At 42.3% G+C, this 17,327-nt stretch overlaps 1 protein-coding gene and 1 long non-coding RNA gene across 3 annotated transcripts in view; one reads left to right on the top strand and one right to left on the bottom strand.

The window, feature by feature from the left end:
* Positions 1-15,888, bottom strand: part of LIN28B (lin-28 homolog B) — a 91,696-nt gene extending 75,808 nt beyond the window's left edge. Inside the window, exons 1-2 of one of the 2 annotated variants that reach the window (XM_083497718.1) lie at positions 15,808-15,888; positions 4,743-4,791 (exon numbers count right to left, since the gene is read on the bottom strand). In XM_083497718.1, the coding sequence (XP_083353844.1) occupies positions 4,743-4,776 (34 nt within the window). In that variant the 5' untranslated portion in view covers positions 4,777-4,791; positions 15,808-15,888. Of the gene's footprint in view, positions 1-4,742; positions 4,792-14,337; positions 14,725-15,807 lie in introns of those variants that run through there. The other variant, XM_083497719.1, reaches the window with a different exon arrangement.
* On the top strand, positions 1,974-7,506 carry LOC310704386. Its single transcript, XR_014524755.1, has 2 exons — positions 1,974-2,960; positions 5,650-7,506. It is a non-coding gene; the product is annotated as an uncharacterized lncRNA (long non-coding RNA).
* Positions 15,889-17,327: the final 1,439 nt, after the last annotated feature.

The raw sequence follows: 17,327 nt of genomic DNA, 5'->3' as shown, positions 1-17,327 counted from the left end.
TTTGCCCCTGGTTTCTATTAAAAGCAGACCCGGAGCGGCAGAATCTCGGGGAGAGGGCGCTTCTCTCTTGCCCGCAGGCTTCCTACAAACCGGAACTGTTCCATAGCTGACCTCTGAGACTTGCCGGCGCCCAGCAAAGCCACCCTTCCCTGGAAAAGGCTTCCTTCTCCCACCCCTCCTCCAGAAAACATTACTGCAAGGAAAGTGTCCATCCAAGTTAGGTTAATGGAAAGCAATCGGCACATGTTCAGAAGCACTCTTGTTTTGCACACACCGATTTTCAGTTTCCCCTCTTAAATTCCCTTTGCTGCTGGCTGTTCCGCATTCACCGCTCTCCTTTAGTGACCTGAAAGCATGAACCGCTCTCTTTCTCTGCACCCCAGACCGCACTATATATTATCCAGGTCTACGTCGATGAATATTCACAACGCATTGAACCTCTGCAGCATTTTTAAAAGACATTTTCCTTTGAATAAATTATTATTAATAATAATTACACTGTCCGACTGTCACCATATTTAACACCTGGTAGAATCTCTCCTAAAGTAGCCTTGGGATACCAAGTTCCGTCGCCCGCTTGTTCGTCCGCTTTTGTATGCGCCTCTAATTACAGATAAATTTGTCCGTGTCCATAGTTTGGACTTTCCAAGGGGGCGGGGGGAGGCTGAAGCTCTACGAGGAAACGGCTTCTCCCTCCAATGACAGTTGACAGAGGAGGGCAGTTTAAATACCACAGGGAAGACTAATTTGTGCCTGTACGTTACGCTGACGCCCAAGGCAAGTTTCAAAAAGAAGAAGAAAAGAGGCCACACGAAATTGGCTTCCGCTCCACCCCGCTCACACCAAACGCGCAAGCAAAAGCGCCCTCGACCTACGCACAGTTGTTTCCTGAAGTTACCAGTCCCCCTCTCTCAAAATTTAAGTCTTAATGTGCCGTGCGAAGGAAGGCATAGGAACCACCCCCAGTCTTCATTAGCCTTTGCTGAATTATGGCCATCATCGGCTCAATTTTTTGGGTGTGTGGGAGCGCGCGTCCTATTCTCCTCCTTTCCTGGTTTATATTTGACTGCCACCCCTCAAACAACAACAACAAAGTCTCGACGTTTCTGAAATGATCCGATTCCTGGAACCACCCATTGCGAGAGCCGCTTCTTTACTGTGTTACGCACAGTAAGATAGCTTCATATTGCCAAAGACGTTCAGAAAACTAGGAACCGGTCTTTCATCTGCGCAAAGTCCGCGGAAATGCACAAGAGGCGCGAAAGACACGTGCTTTCGTACGCGGCTCCGATTCCCTAGGAGAGAAGTGTGGCGACACAGCCACCCCACGCCGGACAAAGCAAAAACTTCAAAGCAACGAGTACCCTGAAGAATGTTGGTTGAATTCTCCTTTTCCTTATATTTTAGCTTGGCAACAAGACAACCTTCCTTATCTGGAGCGTAAGAAAAGCAAAGGGGGGAAACCAGTTACCCCCTTTCCGCAATTTCTACTTTCCCTCGACTCCCACCAAACACACACAAAACATGTGCGTATATATTAGGGTAAATCCGTTAAGCAACAAGGAACCATTCGATTCGGAAGCTATCGGAGATGTGGGCACGTTGCCTCACAGCGAGACCCAAGAGTCCTTCTGCAGCGCCTTTAAATCTAACAAAACCTTTGGTCTATTTAGCAAAGCTGCGCTGAAAACTTTAATCACCTTGACTTAGGAGTAAGATAATGGGATCCTAAGTAAACATGCCTGAGTTTGCAGGCTGATATTCTCGAGAAATCGATGCCATACTAATAAGCACCACCACGACCACCACCGTTTCTAATTTAACCTCACGAGCTGTGGTTACTCCGGTTGACGTGGCACCTTTCGAAATATAATTTAGTCCCCAAGCCCAAAGTGAGGGGAAGAGAGACAGTTTCGGGGCTCCTATTGCCCGCCAACCCCGCGAAGTGTCATATTTCAAATACATCAGAGTTCAGGGAGCCGCGTGGCTCCAGCCAAAGGCGACAACTGAGCACATGGGGATATGCATTCAGAGATCAGTAAATGAATATTCGCAAAGTTTACTTCCTTAGCTATGGGCTAAGGAACAAAAAAGGAAAAAGCAGCATTGCTACATCACGGCATCAATCCTATGCATGGGCATACAACTGAAGGACGCTTACTCCTGAGTAATTTATGTATAATCTTAGTTGCAACACTACACATACGTGTGAGGGCGGAGGAACCAACGATGTCACCCTCTCTAGAACTACCACCATCCTTGACAGTAACCATTGGTCACACCGGCTAGAGCTGACGAGAGTTGGCGTTCAAGAGCCACTGGAAGGAAGGCAGTATGCTGGCAAGCCCCCTTAACTCAGTGGCATTTGCTTCGGATTGAACATGCCCCAGACTGCTCTGTTCACATGGTAGAGAGGTCGGGAGAGCCGGGGAAATGCGATGCTGGAAAAATGCCGTGCGAGGAGAAAGCATTCGTGTTCATCCAGCGATGACAAGCAGGTGAGGGAAAGCAACAAACCGCAACACCACAATGCATTCATCGCCTGTCCCACTGCGTTGTGCGGCGGAGCCTGTTCACACGTTCAAGCTGCATTCGTAGCTTTCACCTCCTAAGCCGAAGCGATCGATGCGGTCACCCTGTTTCAATAGGTAAGTCCGGGGCAGTGGAGACGACGGCGCTAGGGCGCTTTGACTACTCGGAGCTCCACCAGGGTGGCTCCGCGTACGTCGGCAGCCTTTACTTTTGCCTTTTCAACGCAGGGGAGCAGCGGGGGCATCTTGCAGGAGGTCCTTTTAGGAGGCTCACCGTCGAGGCATCGAAGATGAATTTCGCTAAGAGTAACTGGGAAGAGTGATCGGCGCTAAGAGGCGGCTGCAGAAAGTTCAGGATTCACAGGGCAAGCCAGGGCACTGTCTACTCGGAAATAAACGCCACTCTGGCGGAGGGAGGCTTGCTCCCAGGTAAGCGCGCGCAGAGTTCCACCCACCCGTCGACCAGAAAGTTAGCTGGCCGGCCGGCCGGGAGATTCTTCCGTGCTTTATGGGCCAATAAATTCAGAAAACAGATGAGCGAGAATGAGTTTGACCCTGTAAACTAGTTTCGGGAAGAACGCAATAAAGGAACCACCACTTGGCCTGCGGCGACATGGAAGATAGCTAGCTTAAAAAAAGGGCGGGGGGAGTCGTGTTGATGCCTTCCGGCTGGCAAGCACTAGGAACAGGGGTTGGAGATGGAAAGAGGCCGAGTCAAGAGGCGGATCAGGGGCAAGGTAGGCTAGCACTGGCTGGGAGGGGTGGTCCCCCAACCCGTCCTGGTCTGCGATTAATCCGCCCAAAGCGGGGCTACTAAGCGTAGATCAGAGATTCTCTGGAAATAAGATGGTGTGGGCTCTATACAGTTAAAACCTCTAAGGTTTTGTTTTAACTTAATCTACTTGATTTTGCAAGCGCCTAATACAATCTGCAAGACAGCAGCAGAATTAACTCCAGCAGCCCCATGGCCAGCAAATGAATAAAGCAAACTCTTGGAACTACGGTAATCTACACCCCCCACCCCAGCTTCCTTGGAGTGGAGTTCGTGTCTATGGTTGATATCAATCTCAACAGGCTATGTTGCATCAGAATTCCTAAAGGGAGAGTATGCAGAACACTGGGGGCGGGAATACAGAATAAAATTGGGGTGGGAAGCCTGTTAGGCTGCAGTTCTACAAACATACCCTTGGGTGTAAGTCCCACTGGGCATCAACTTACTTCTGCATAAGCATGCATGGGCAATGGGGGCAGGAAGGGGCAGCTGCCCCCCAACCAATACAAATCAATAAAAATACATAGCTAACTGAGGTTCTGCCTACCTAACAAAAGGCCTGTCGTCGTCCCCCCCAACAAAAATCCTGGCTATGCCCATGTAAGTATGTACAAGTCTGTGATGTTTGGATGGCACTTTTGAACCCAACAACAGGATCTGAAAGGCTGTGCCAGAAATAGGAGTATATCATCTGCATGTAATTCTTCTATATAAGATAAAAGGTTTTCTGAAATAGGACACCCTCAGCAAGCCACTATTGACACTTTTTATGTTGTATTTTATTAGTACTAATGTTAGGCTGGCAACAAATTATTCTCGTGAAGATCACATAATCATAGAACTGTGGAGCTGGAAGGTACCACAAAGGTCATCTAGTCCAACCCCCTGCAACGCAGAAATCTTTTTGTCCAATGTGGAGCTTGAACTCACCACCTTGAGACTCTCATGCTCTACTGACAGAGCTATCCCAGTTTTTCAATAAGCATACACTACATTAGACTTATGGGTAAGGCTGAAAACCTCAATACACCTACAAGAGATTAACCCTATTGACCAGTGGGGTTTTAAAGGATGATGAGAAGGGGATTGTGATGGCTTCTCAAGTTTGGCTCTGCCTCTTCTTCTTCCAAGGGGGAGTGGTTCTGTGCATCTTTAAATACTTCCTGGGAAGTAATTATTGGTAAAACAAAGAAGCGTAAGTTAAACTAGGCTACAGAAATTACTGGCTATTATGACTAACTTTTATTTGGATTCAGCTGGCACCTAATTTAGGTAACTGGCTGCCAAGCCTTGGAAAAATCAGGGTACATTTTAATGATGTGTTTCCTCAGGGAAACTAGGCTCAATCAGTTTAGGAAAGATGTTCTCAATTCCAGTCACCCATGGGCAAACTAGCACAGTCACAAAATGGGGTGGTGAGAGGAATAAAGAGGACTAACCTGGACTTGAAGAGGCTTCCCAGAATGATTTCATAGTCTTCTGAGGCACCTGGAAATCAGAGAGCTGCAGTCACTACTATGTTAATTCTACCAGAGCACTGTATTTAATTATCTGTTCTCCAGTTTAATGGCTCATTAGAAGGCCATAAAATGTCTGTTCTTGACTCTATGAAGTGACCTGTAAACTTTTAACAGGTTGCGATTTACCTAGCTCATCACAACCACGATGGGATAACCAGGTGGTGTTCTAATCAGTCTAATGTACTGAGGGGAGAAAGACACCCACATTTTTATGAAAAGTGTTCTTTAACTGATCTCTTCCACAAGCAAGATACCTAATGGTAACTGGATAACACAATGCGTTGTTCAATTAATAATGGCAGAAGCAGCTCAAAGTCTATGGCTTGCTGGATGTAGCATTCAGGCAGCACATGTTATATGCAATATAAAATTAATGTCATTGTTTAGCCACAGTCATGATGAACATATATAAAATAACCCAGACAAATGCAAATAAACCTTAGTAGTAACAAGTAGTAACAAGTTACTTAGTAGTAACTTAAAGGCATGTCACATTTCTCTGTTACAAATGAAAATCCTATCAGCCATTTTTCTTCAGAGCTTGTTCCTACAGACGTTAAGCAAAAACTTTGCTTCGATAAATGGAAGGTGTCACATATTGTTTTTAAACTGTTTAGTGCTTGCATGTTGGGTGTCTAAAAAGGGTGAATTTATTACCTGGGTTATGCATGTAGATTAGGTTACATTCCAACAATCCATTTCTGAGTTTTCTGGACTGTCCAGAAGCTAGCTATGTAATGACTACTCCAATAACTGTGTCTCCCTTACAATTGATAGTTTAACACATGCCAAAAGCACTTCACCACTTCCTTTTGTTTTATTACAGCTTTCTTATCAGCACCTCCCCACCCCACTCCCAGCAAAATTCCAGAGTCACTCCACATTTGAAAGATAAGTCATGCAAAATACTGCAAGCTACAAGAATTAATGTAGTAATTAAGATTTAATTTTGTATAAGCTTGTTGAATTATTAAGGCTGAAAATTTTCTAATCCACCAGGCTTATGAAGTCAATTAAGAATACATTTTTTTCCATTACAGCTATCTGCTTTCTGATTTTTAATTATTTTATATTGTTTTCACTGTATGTTCTAATGCATAATTGTTATAAACTGCTCTGATGTTTTTATGAATAGCAACATATATAGTTATTGAAATATATACATTTATAATTAAATTACACTGCAATACTATATTGAGATAAAGTACCGCACCATATAAATGATTCTTTGTACAATTTAAACTACAACACTGGAACACCTTTAAAATTCAGATGATACAAATAAAATACCTTTTGTTTCTTTAACAGACGACAGCCATCTTGGACTGGAGCATATTTCAGTGATATAATAGTTACTCATGAGTGGAGAGCATTTCCCTGCCCCCTCTTACTCTTGCAAGATTGACACTGTACAGCACATTTCTTTGGTGCCTTGTGATTTTCTTTAAGCCACCATTTTTATTATTCTTAGAACCAGAAGGACTGATTCTTCTTCGCTATATAACATTTACAAGGCAAACATACAGTACTTGCTTTTACCTTGACAAATTCAATGCAAGTTCCCATTTCTCATGAAAAATACCTCGGTTTCATGTAGCAGGTAGGAAGTCCATTCTTCCATAATTAAAAGGGAATCAAAACATCAAGAAACAGAAAATTTGCTAAATAATAATGGATACTTACAGAAGTTTGGGGCTGCTGGATTTCTTTTAATTGTGAGCTAACCCTCCCAGTGTAATTTACCTGAGGGAAAGTACAATTCCTGAGGTAATGATTTTACCAAGTTCCACCCAAAGCTTCTGGTCCAGGCAAATTCCATCTGCCCTCTTGCACCCCTGCATTATCCTTTGCATGCAGCAGTATGCTTTGGTATTGCATGATATTATGTAGATCAATAGGCTAGCATAATCCCCAGCACTAGCACAGGAGTTTCAGAGAGCAAGTCAATAAGGTGGGGGTGGTACAAAAGAGATGTGTGTTGGCAAATGCAGATTCCTTGGTCACAGCAAGTGCTGCACCACAATGGGATGGATCTACTGCAATTTCATATTGTTTCTCCAACTGTTTAGTGAGAATTGGTTTCTCACAGAAACTAATAACCTAGAAAGGATAATGAACAAAGATCTTCATTGTATTATTGGGCAATGCAGAACTAGGCAACCTATTCAGACAAGCACATCCACAGCTTTCCTGAAAAATCCAAGCTATATTCTGTCAAGTAGTATAGTAATAAGTATGTTTGGGGACACAGTCAATTTCAAGACAGCCCAGAGCTTTTTCAGCAAAATGTTTCCCTGACACTTGGACAAGAGATGGCAAAGTGTTACATCAAATCGTGTCATATGTTTAGATGCTTTGCCATTTCAATTATACATATTTGAAACTTCATTTTTATGTCATTTTAATCTGATATTTTTGAAACTTGTATATTAAGCACCTGTATTAGGCACTCTTCCTCTGCCACCAAAGGCAATTGAAAAATAGAAAGTTATGGTTTTTAATAGATGCTCTGCCCTAAAATTTAATTTAACATGAGACAACATGAACAATGTAATATTATATATGAGTTCTTAAAAGCGATTCTTCTTTAATTTTCCTAAAAATATGTGCTAAAGAAAAAGTTTAATTTTTCACATTTTAAAAATTGAGATGGGTAAGAATAAAATGAGACAAATAAAACAGTTATGAAAAGTGAGGAAAGAATGTGCATTTATTTAAATACATCATAATACACACACCCCGGTCCATGTTTCAGACCTTGTTTTAGTTATGGTCATGTTATATTGTATTTGTCTTGCTGCTCATTTCCCCCCACTTCTACTCCTAGATGGAAATTCTTCAGTTAAGCTATCTAAAATGTACATGAACACTTATTATTTCTATTATTTGTATGAATGTAATTCTTCTTGTAAAGGCTAAAATGAAAGCTGGAAGGTTCCCTTTTAAAAATACATTTCATTGAAAATGAATTTTAGTGCTTGAATAAATTCTGCTAAGAGGAATTTGAACTACATGAAAATATTTGTTTAGGTCTTTAGATTAAAATGGAAAATAAACTTCAGTTGTAAAATGTTTAGAATAGCATGCAGTAAAGCCACCCCAAACCTGAAACTATTTGTTACGTTTGTTTTCTAAAGCATTTTTAAAAAAAGAAAAGAAAAAGAAAACTGTCTTCTAATGAACGATAGTAATAGAAGCAACATTATAGGTTTAAGGACCTGGTTTTATTATATGCACTACAATCCTATATATGTTGACTCAAACATATGCCCCACTAAATTAAATGAAAGTTACTCATAAGGAAGTATGTACTGTATAGAACTAAAGCATTAATGTTCTGCGTAACTAAGCAAATATGCATTTTACCAACTGCATTTTAAAGCAGCTTTCCACAAATCAGATAACTAAAAAAGAAGTTATGGGATTATTTTACCCTTTAATTATATTACAGTCCTATGAAAAGAAATTAAAGTCTATTCAAAACTGACAAAATAGGTGAAAAATATATCAATTTTTTGCTTATTTTTTCACTAAACATTGAGAAATCATCGTAGGCCAGTTTATGATTAAGGCAAACATGTGCTTTCAACAACAGAGATAGTTATGCTAATGCTTAAATATTCCCTTTTCAATTATAATAGAATTTAAACGTACTTCATTTAAACTGGATTGTACTGTAACCTTTGTTCAGATCAGAATCCATGGGATTTACTTTACCAAATTTAATCAGGGTAAGATTTCAGGGGTTTTTTTTTTTTGTGTGTGTGTGTGTGTGTGTTAAATCTTGAGTTTGATTTTTTGTCACCTCTCTTTCTTGTTAAGGTATTAAAATTATTCAGTTAGATTAAGCCAAGTGAAACTACAGTTTGAAATTAGCATAGTTAAGAGAACCAATCCATTTATAAAGTTCATTAATTTCAATATATATGCAGTCAAATACAATCTGTTTTATTGATATTGAGAGATCCATATCTCAGGAATATATGCACTAGCATCAATGAGACTATTTATACCACCAGAGCCAAAAGGGTGACTTAATTTATTTATCAAATCAACATTTGTTAGCATTACATAGTTTAGTCCATTTATAGCGCTCCATTCCAATTTACTTAATGAGAGGCCAAAACTGGATTCAGTTATATTAGTGTAGCTGCATAGTCACAAACACAGATTGCTATTTTAAAGTAGAACTCAATGAGCAACAACTTACCCCTCTCTTTATCTCTTTTCCAATGTCTATTCAAAACATACACCTAAATTTATTGGATACCTTAATGAAAAGAAATCAAGGGCCTTCCACTTTTTAATGATTTTCTAAACAGCCTTTAAATTAACATTTAACAATTAGTCAATCAAATACATAACTGCATTAAGTTTCCATCTGATTTTACAAGAACTGAACCAATTTTATTTAAGCCCATGGCATAGTCTCAAGAGAAGACACATTTAAGAAGAGTTGCTTCTGGTATTTTAATAGTAGTAAATGGTCATATTTAAATTGACTTGGTATGCATGTGCAGTAAACCCCAACATATGAAGAATAATATTGATTTCTTGTCTAATCAGCTAGGCATGATAATTATAAGACCTGGCTTATCTTGTAATTACAGTATATTCAAATATTATTACCCATGTTTAGAAAATGAGCCTATTATTATCTTGATAACTGTATATTTTTGTACTCTTGTGAACCTTTGTCTATGTGGCCTGCCACAAATATTGTTAACACATTTATTTGAGAAGTTAAACATCAAGCTAATTTTTTTAAAAAGTTATCCTAGCACTTGATGACTGTTCCAGGTATTAATGGAAACAAAGAAAAAACTCAACAAAAACATGCTGATTTTTATGTATATTCATTAACCAAGTGGCAACATTTTAATAAGGTTAGGTAATATTGTATAAATGCAGGATTAAGATGTCTCCATTAAATTTACACATTTTCAGTTGTCATGAACAAAAATGAAGCCACTGAAAAGAAAAATTAGTAACTTACATTCACATAGCATAAGTTTAATGCAGATCTTGCAAACAACTGAAGTTCATATTTAAAAATTCTTTTTAATGCAAACTATTATAAATAAAAACACATCCTGCCCCCTGCCCCAGTTTAGTGATAGGTGGTTGGTGTGTTTTACAAAACACATACTCCCATTATTCTGTACAGATTTCTAATTTGTTTAATGATACTGTATTTAGAATCTGACAATAAAAGGTGAGCAATGAGAGACTAAGTTTAGAAAGTAATTCAAGTCGCAGTGGATGGCTTATTGTAATATTCAGTAATAATGGGAGTCTTTTATTTAACTGAAGGAAAACAGCAAATTTGAGAGGTGTACCAGTGTTTTAGCAGGCTCACAAAGTCTGTGGCACTCAAAGACTAACAGATTGATTGAGGCCCAAGCTTTTGTGGACAAGGACCTATTTTAATCCTGAAGCTACCAATTAGGGGTAAAACATAACAATGTTAAATTCATTAAACAAAACCTTTTTTAAGTACTAGTGTACTAAAAGTTTAAGATCTTAGTTCAGCTTGTTTAAACTGTGACAAGACATGTGCTGTAATGATGAAATCAGTAAAGACATGGTTGCATTAACATTTAGAGATTGTATCTACTTAGAGGTAATTTCCCATTAAAATAGCAATACTAAAGCTCACACGCTGCTATGTAAGATATGAACAAGTTCATTACACTTAGCCTTGAGTTGTAAATGCTATTACTTCAAAACCTGTAAAACAACCTGCATTTCTCATTTAAGGCTGACATGATACATTTCTTTTCTGTATAGTTAAGTTTTTGTTCTAGCATGAGGCAAAGTTAAATCTGATTGCTTGGAAATGAGCTGTGTGACCTTTGTCTTGGTTTGTCACCTTTGGCCTTTAATTTGAGGACCCTGAATATCAATTCATTCTATTTTTAGAAACATGATTTCAAGCAGTCATGTGTTAAATATTAATATTTTAAAATGGAAAGAGAACACAAACTGTAGTGAACTGCATGGAGTGTTTTTCATGGAAAAAATGAAATACCCCATTTATTCATTTATTCTGCTTGTTTCTCTAAGAGCTTCTCCACCAAAATACATTACGCTCTGCTTCACAATATTTAAGCTAATAATAATAATACACGTAATTCTGCTGAAACTTTTATGTAGACCTCACCCAACGGCAGTGGCGTAGCGTGGGTTGTCAGCACCCGGGGCAAGGCAAGTAATTTGCGCCCCCTAACCCGTGGATTTGCGCCCCCTAACCCTAACCCCCAGATGTTGCGCCCAGTACAGCCGCCCCCCCCCTGCACCCCCCACGCTACGCCACTGCTAAGGGGACAAGGAACACGCGTGGGGTGGGTGGAGAAGGATGTGGCTAATAATGCAGGAGGGGGGTCTAAGGGGAAAAGGAGCTCGCATGGGGTGGGTGGAGAAGGAGCTTTTCGGAGAGCTGAGGGGGGAGGGGGGAGGGAAAGAGCACTGTTGCTTTAAAGGAGCCAACCGGACAGCAGCCACTTACAGCAGTGTAAGCAGCTCCTTTCCTCTCCCGCTTTGCTCCTTCTCTCCCTCTTTGCTGCTTTACACAGCTAATGGCCCAAGTCCTGCTCAGCGGATCAGCTGAGACGCTGGGAGAATCGTAATTTCCCCCTCTCCCTCATCCCGTGCCCTCCTGTCCCCAGCAGCCTTTTAAAAAACTTTTTTACTGGTTTTCACTGCGCTCGTGGCTCAGAGCCCTCCTGTGCCCTGCCGTCCCTCTGCAGCCTCATTGCTCCGTTTAGAGAGCGCACGGACCTTTGCTAGCTGAGGCTGCAGCAGCTGTTGCTGGCTACGCAGCGCTTTTTCCGGCTCGCTATGGCTCCCGTCTGTCCCTCCTCGCGTGTAAGCGGCTGCTGCCCGCTTTGCTGGCATGGCTCTCCTTCCCTCCCTCCTCCTCAGCTCCACCCCCTCCTCCTGGCTGTAAAGCAAGCATGAGTGCATTCGCTCTGTAACACGCACAGGCATTTTCCCTTCCTTTCTAGGAGCAAAAAACCTCCTCCTCCTCCCGGCTTTGCTGCTGCTGCTGCTGCTGCTGCGCGGCTCTTTTCCTCCACCAACGGCGCGCTGCGCCTTGGAGAGGTTCCCACTTCCTCGAGGGGGGCTGGCCAAACGCGCCCCCCAAAATGTTGCGCCCGGTGCCGCCGGCACCCCTGGCACCCCCCACGCTACGCCACTGCCCAACGGGTTTGTTAAGGCTCAGACCTGCAATGTAAGCTTTCATAATAGACTAAGTTTTGAGAGTTTGAAAGGCTATCTACCCTCCCTAAAATCTATTGCCACCATAGGGCTTTAGTTTGCTAGATTAAAACAATTCTAAGGTGCCGTTCTTATGATAAGTTATTATCAATATAGAAGGGTCACAGTATTCAACACCCAAGTATAAAGCACAATACACCAGGCAGACATACCTGCTTTTTGCAAAACCACCCTTATACAATTTGTTAAATATATAATAAGGGAATAAAATGAAAGATACAGTGACTTACTCTAATAATGCTATCATTTCAGAACTTGAGGATGTTTGCAATTGGATTTCATAATGATCAAGATGGCTGTCTTGCTTCAGCACTCCGGTCAGCGACATCATACAGCGTCATGTCACAGGAGGGGCTATTGTGTAAATGCATATCCTCCAATATTTTTGCAAACCATAACTAGCTATATAAATTTGGTGAACTAACATTGAAGTCCAACAATAAATATATTGGGGAAACTGTAATGATGTTTCTGCTTAATTCATTGGGAGCAATTGCGTACTAGGACAGCTTTAAAATCTTTAAAATGGCTCCAGAAACTGCCATCTAGTAACAAATACTGTATACAGTGAGATCCTCTGGTATGTATCAAAGCGATCAGGCAAAATGATGACTTTGCCACATTTTCCTAAACCATACAATTTAAAACTAAACCAAAGAATTATGCGCAATGCTTAGCTCTTTATACCTCATTTTTCCACTCAAGAGATGTGCTCTGAGGATACTGTTTACATGGGAGCACTTCATTCTGTCAGTAGCAATAGTGACGGATTTTAATCCTGACACAAGCCTTTTTTATTTTAATACATCGCATTTTTATTCCAGCCTTTTAGTTCATTAAAAAAAATCCTTTTTTAATATGCACTTCGCAAGCATGTTAAGATGCTCATTTCTGCAGATTTGGTTTTCACACCTTGTAGTATGGCTGCAAGGGGGTAATCTTAAGCAGCAAAATATAAAAAGCCTTTCTATTAAGACAGTTCTTTCACAGCAAATTATGAGAGCCAAAAATATAAGATCACAACAGCGTTTTTAATGTACATTTTTGGTCAATATGGCTACTCTTGTAGAGACAATGTATTTAACTAACATTGGCTCCAGATTCAATATAACTAAAAATGAGTCATTTCCCAAATAGTGTCAGGTGTCCCTGCTTCATTAAATAATAATAGAATGGCCCAACCACCTGATTTCTATGTACTGTAGTGCTTGACATTTTATCAGTAGCTTATTCTCAGTGGCCAATGGCTTTGCTTGGTTAAAATTAATTTGTTTGATTGACATTTCTGAAATTAAGCAGAACTGTTCCTGAAGACTATTTAGACAATGCAAATTTAAGGTGCTCCTAATTTTGATAATACCCCTTTTAGGCTTATTTTTAATGGGCAATATAGCTCTTCTGAAAGGGGAAGATGTTTTGATAAAAGGATATGTACGGTATATTAGGCTGTATCTAGTTTTCAAAAGAAAAGAGTAAAGCATATGTAAAACTCTACTATACACCATCAATCATTCAGCTTATATTTTTTAATAATCTAGATAAATATATATTATTGCTGCTGCAAGTGTCTTGAAACATATTAGCTAAAACACCTTAAGAAGGTAGTTCAAATTCAGTTTTGACTTGATTTTGTTGTTTTTCAGGTTTACTAGAACTTACCTTTACAGGACTTTAATGGCCAGGGAACTTTTAATTAGAGTCTCTCAGGAGCCTGACTACTGAGACAGAAGACAGCCTACTTAAATACTTCAAATGTATTGTGGGATATATTAAGTTACCTTTTGTTTCCAAATGGGAAAGCAAACCTTTTCCTGACTAGAGGAATACAGAAATCCAGCACACCCTACCCCTAGTACAAAGCACTCCCGTTTATGCCCACCAGACCAATTTAACTAGATTCCTTTTTTCAGGATGAGAAAAGCAGGCAACAGAGCTTATATAATTTTAGGTTCTTTATTTTCCCTTTCATTACATGCCATCAATACATCCAGTTTCACAAGGAGTTTAGAATCATTGCTACATAGTACTGCAACAACTTAACAGAAGAAGAAGAAGAAGAAGAAGAAGAAGAAGAAGAAGAAGAAATAGCAACACTGGGAGCAATGGGGGCAGGCGCGGGGGGGGGGAGAGGAAGGAAAGAATTAGGGGGGGGAAGCAACAAAGAAACAACGTAAGACCAAGGATTTCATTTTCTACTGCATGAAACAGTTCAAAATGGCGGCCTATTACTTACATTTTACAATCCTAGTGAGGACCCCGATTTACACAAATGATCAAGCATCGACCTGCCTTTCACCCTCACTTCCCCTATAAAAGCCACAAAGGGTAGGCTAGTTACGAAGGTGCATTTGTTTTGCTTTTTTTTCTAAAAAAAGAACCAAAACCAACAAGACTCTTTGGGCACAAAGTCGATGCAAAGGCCAGTCCCATCCTCTCTGCTCTTGCAGTCAGTTTTTAAAAGGCTCACGCCCTGCGGTGCTTAGCAAAACAATATAAGCTGCTGCCCATCTCGCTTCTCTTCCTCCGCTTGCATCCCCACCACCTTCGCAGCGTTAGGCTCTCTCCTCCGAAGGGCTGGGCTGCGGTTCTTCCCTTAGCATCCCACCCCCCTCCTACCCCGCTCATATTATTTCCTTGGTGGCTTTTTGGAGATACAAAGAAGATCTACTTGCAACAAGGGGGAGAGGGGAGTGGCGAGGCAAAGGGACGGCGGGGTTGGAGGTTGGGGGGGGGGGGGGAGAAGAGAAAGAGAGGATGAGAAGACGCGGCGCCCCCTGGCGTTCACTTGCGGCACCATTACCTGGCTTCCAAAGAGAAAGAAGAGAACCTTGGCGCAAGCGAGTTAAAGCATTCAGATGCACGTTGGCAATACAGGCTTTGGTTTCGTGGTTGCAGACCACACATATATATAATGTGTGTGTGTGTGTGTGTGTGTGTGTGTGTGTGTGTGTGTGTGTGTGTGTGTCTGTGCGTGTAAACAGTGCTGGCTTTACGTATAAGCTAAACAAGCTATAGCTTAGGGCCTCACTCTCTTGGCCCCCCCCAAAAAAAATTTAAAAGGGAAAAAAACCTGGATGTACATTTCCAAAATATAAGATAAAAAATAAAATGAAAACTACATACAGCAAGTGTTTTGTGTTGTGTAGGCTCCTATTTGTTATGCGCAAATGGTTTTAGATACCTATCAGGTCCATAAATTACCATATATTCAATACACAAAAAACAGCGACAATTTGTTGTTGACAAAGGACAGCTGGACATATAAAGGGCCCCATTACCTTCAGCAGCTTAGGGCCTCATCAAACCTAAATCCGGCCCTGGTGTGGATGGGTGTAATTATTATTTATATATGGTTCATATATATTCTCTCTGCTTGGTCTTTACACATACATACACACACACACACACGAGTCTTTAAAGACCAAGCGGGACTCCACGCCTGACTTCAGGGCGTTGGAGGGCTGACAGGAGAAGTCCTATGATAAATCATCTAATATAGGTGTGAACCCGGAAGTGCCCCCACCTCTCCAGCATCCCAGTGGCCACCCAGGAACACAAGGCTCGCTCCCGCCAACAACTTTTCTTTCCAAGGGGGTGGGGGTGGCACACACCGTCTCGCGCGCACCCTCCTTCCCTCCCTTCCCTCCTTGTCCCCGCCCCCTTGCCGTGTGAGGGGCGCCGGGGAGGCGAAGGGCTTGCTTACCTCCCGCGCGCCATGGTTGCTCGGCCGAGTAGGGTTGGGCTTCTGCTGCTTCGCCGTGAAAGATGGAAGAGAGGAGGAGGAGGAGGAGCAGGGAGGGGAGGGGAGGAGGAGGAGGCCAAGAGGAAAGAGCGGCGCTCGCTGGCTGCAGCCGAGCGGGAGCGACGACGCTGAGGCGGCGCAGCTGCAGCAGCCGCTGATTTGCCGCCGCCGCGGGCGCACACCTGCTGAAGCCCTTCCCCCCCCCCGCGCGCGCCCCCCGGCCTCGCCGACGAGAGCGGAGGCGCCCCTCGCCCGGCCGCGCATCTTCCCTGCTCTACCTCTGCGCACCACGCCTCCGCCCACCCCCCAAGGCAGCTTGCCCTCTAGTTCGCTCGGGGGCAAGGGGGTTATTTTAGACCCCAGGTTTTGGGAAATGTTTAATGCTGTATTGTGTTTTTAATATTTGGTTGGGAGCCGCCCAGAGTGGCTGGGGAAACCCAGCCAGATGGGCCGGGTATAAATAATAAATTATTATTGTTATTGTTATTGTTATTATTACATTCCTCCTCCATCTTAAGGTGGCCCTCATGAATTACTTCGGAATGGGGTGAGGCAACCCCTCTGAAGAGGTTCTGGATTTGTACCTGAGACATGGGCATAGCCAGGATTTATGCTGGAGGAGCAGGCTTTATGTTGGGGGGAGGAGTGTAACAATAACAATAATAATTTATTATTTATACCCAGCCCATCTGGCTGTGTTTCCCCAGCCACTCTGGGTGGCTCCCAACCAAATATTAAAAACACAATACACAACCTCAGTTAAGTATTTTGTATTGCTTTACTTGCTTTTTTTGGGGGGGGGCAGCTTGGCTACACCCATGGTAGCTACTTGAGCACCGCTTCCCATTTAAGTAGAAATTAGCCTTGGGGACAGTGCTATACTTTAGAAAGATGTATATGCCACTTAAAATAGATAGATGTTTTTATCCAGAGCAGCTTTTCCCAACCTGGTGCCCTCCAGATGTTTAGTAGTACTCCTCTGATCAGCCGCCTCCAGTGCTGGCTGGGGTTGATGGAAGATGTAGTACAAAACACCTGGAGGGCACCAGGTTGGTAAAAGGTGATTCAGAGATATGTGGGTGGCGCTGTGGTGTAAACCACAGAGCCTAGGGCTTGCCGATCAGAAGGTCGGCTGTTCGAATCCCCGCGACAGAGTGAGCTCCCATTGCTTGGTCCTTGCTCCTGCCAACCTAGCAGTTCAAAAGCATGTCCAAGTGCAAGTAGATAAATAGGTACCACTCCAGTGGTAAGGTAAACGGTGTTTCCGTGCACTACTCTGGTTCGCCAGAAGCGGCTTAGTCATGCTGGCCACATGACCCGGAAGCTGTACGCCAGCTCCCTTGGCCAATAAAGCGAGATGAGCGCCTCAACCCCAGAGTCGATCACGACTGGACCTAATGGTCAGGCGTCCCCTTTACCCTTTAGCTTTGCATGGGTAATATCACCAAGTTACAACTCTCCCCAGTTGAAATGCACTACTC

The sequence above is a fragment of the Podarcis liolepis genome (assembly GCF_965112155.1).
Source record: "Podarcis liolepis genome assembly, chromosome: 3".
Taxonomy (NCBI): Eukaryota; Metazoa; Chordata; class Lepidosauria; order Squamata; family Lacertidae; genus Podarcis; species Podarcis liolepis.
Note: the sequence above shows the minus strand (reverse complement) of the source record. Positions and strands in the feature narration are given on the sequence as shown.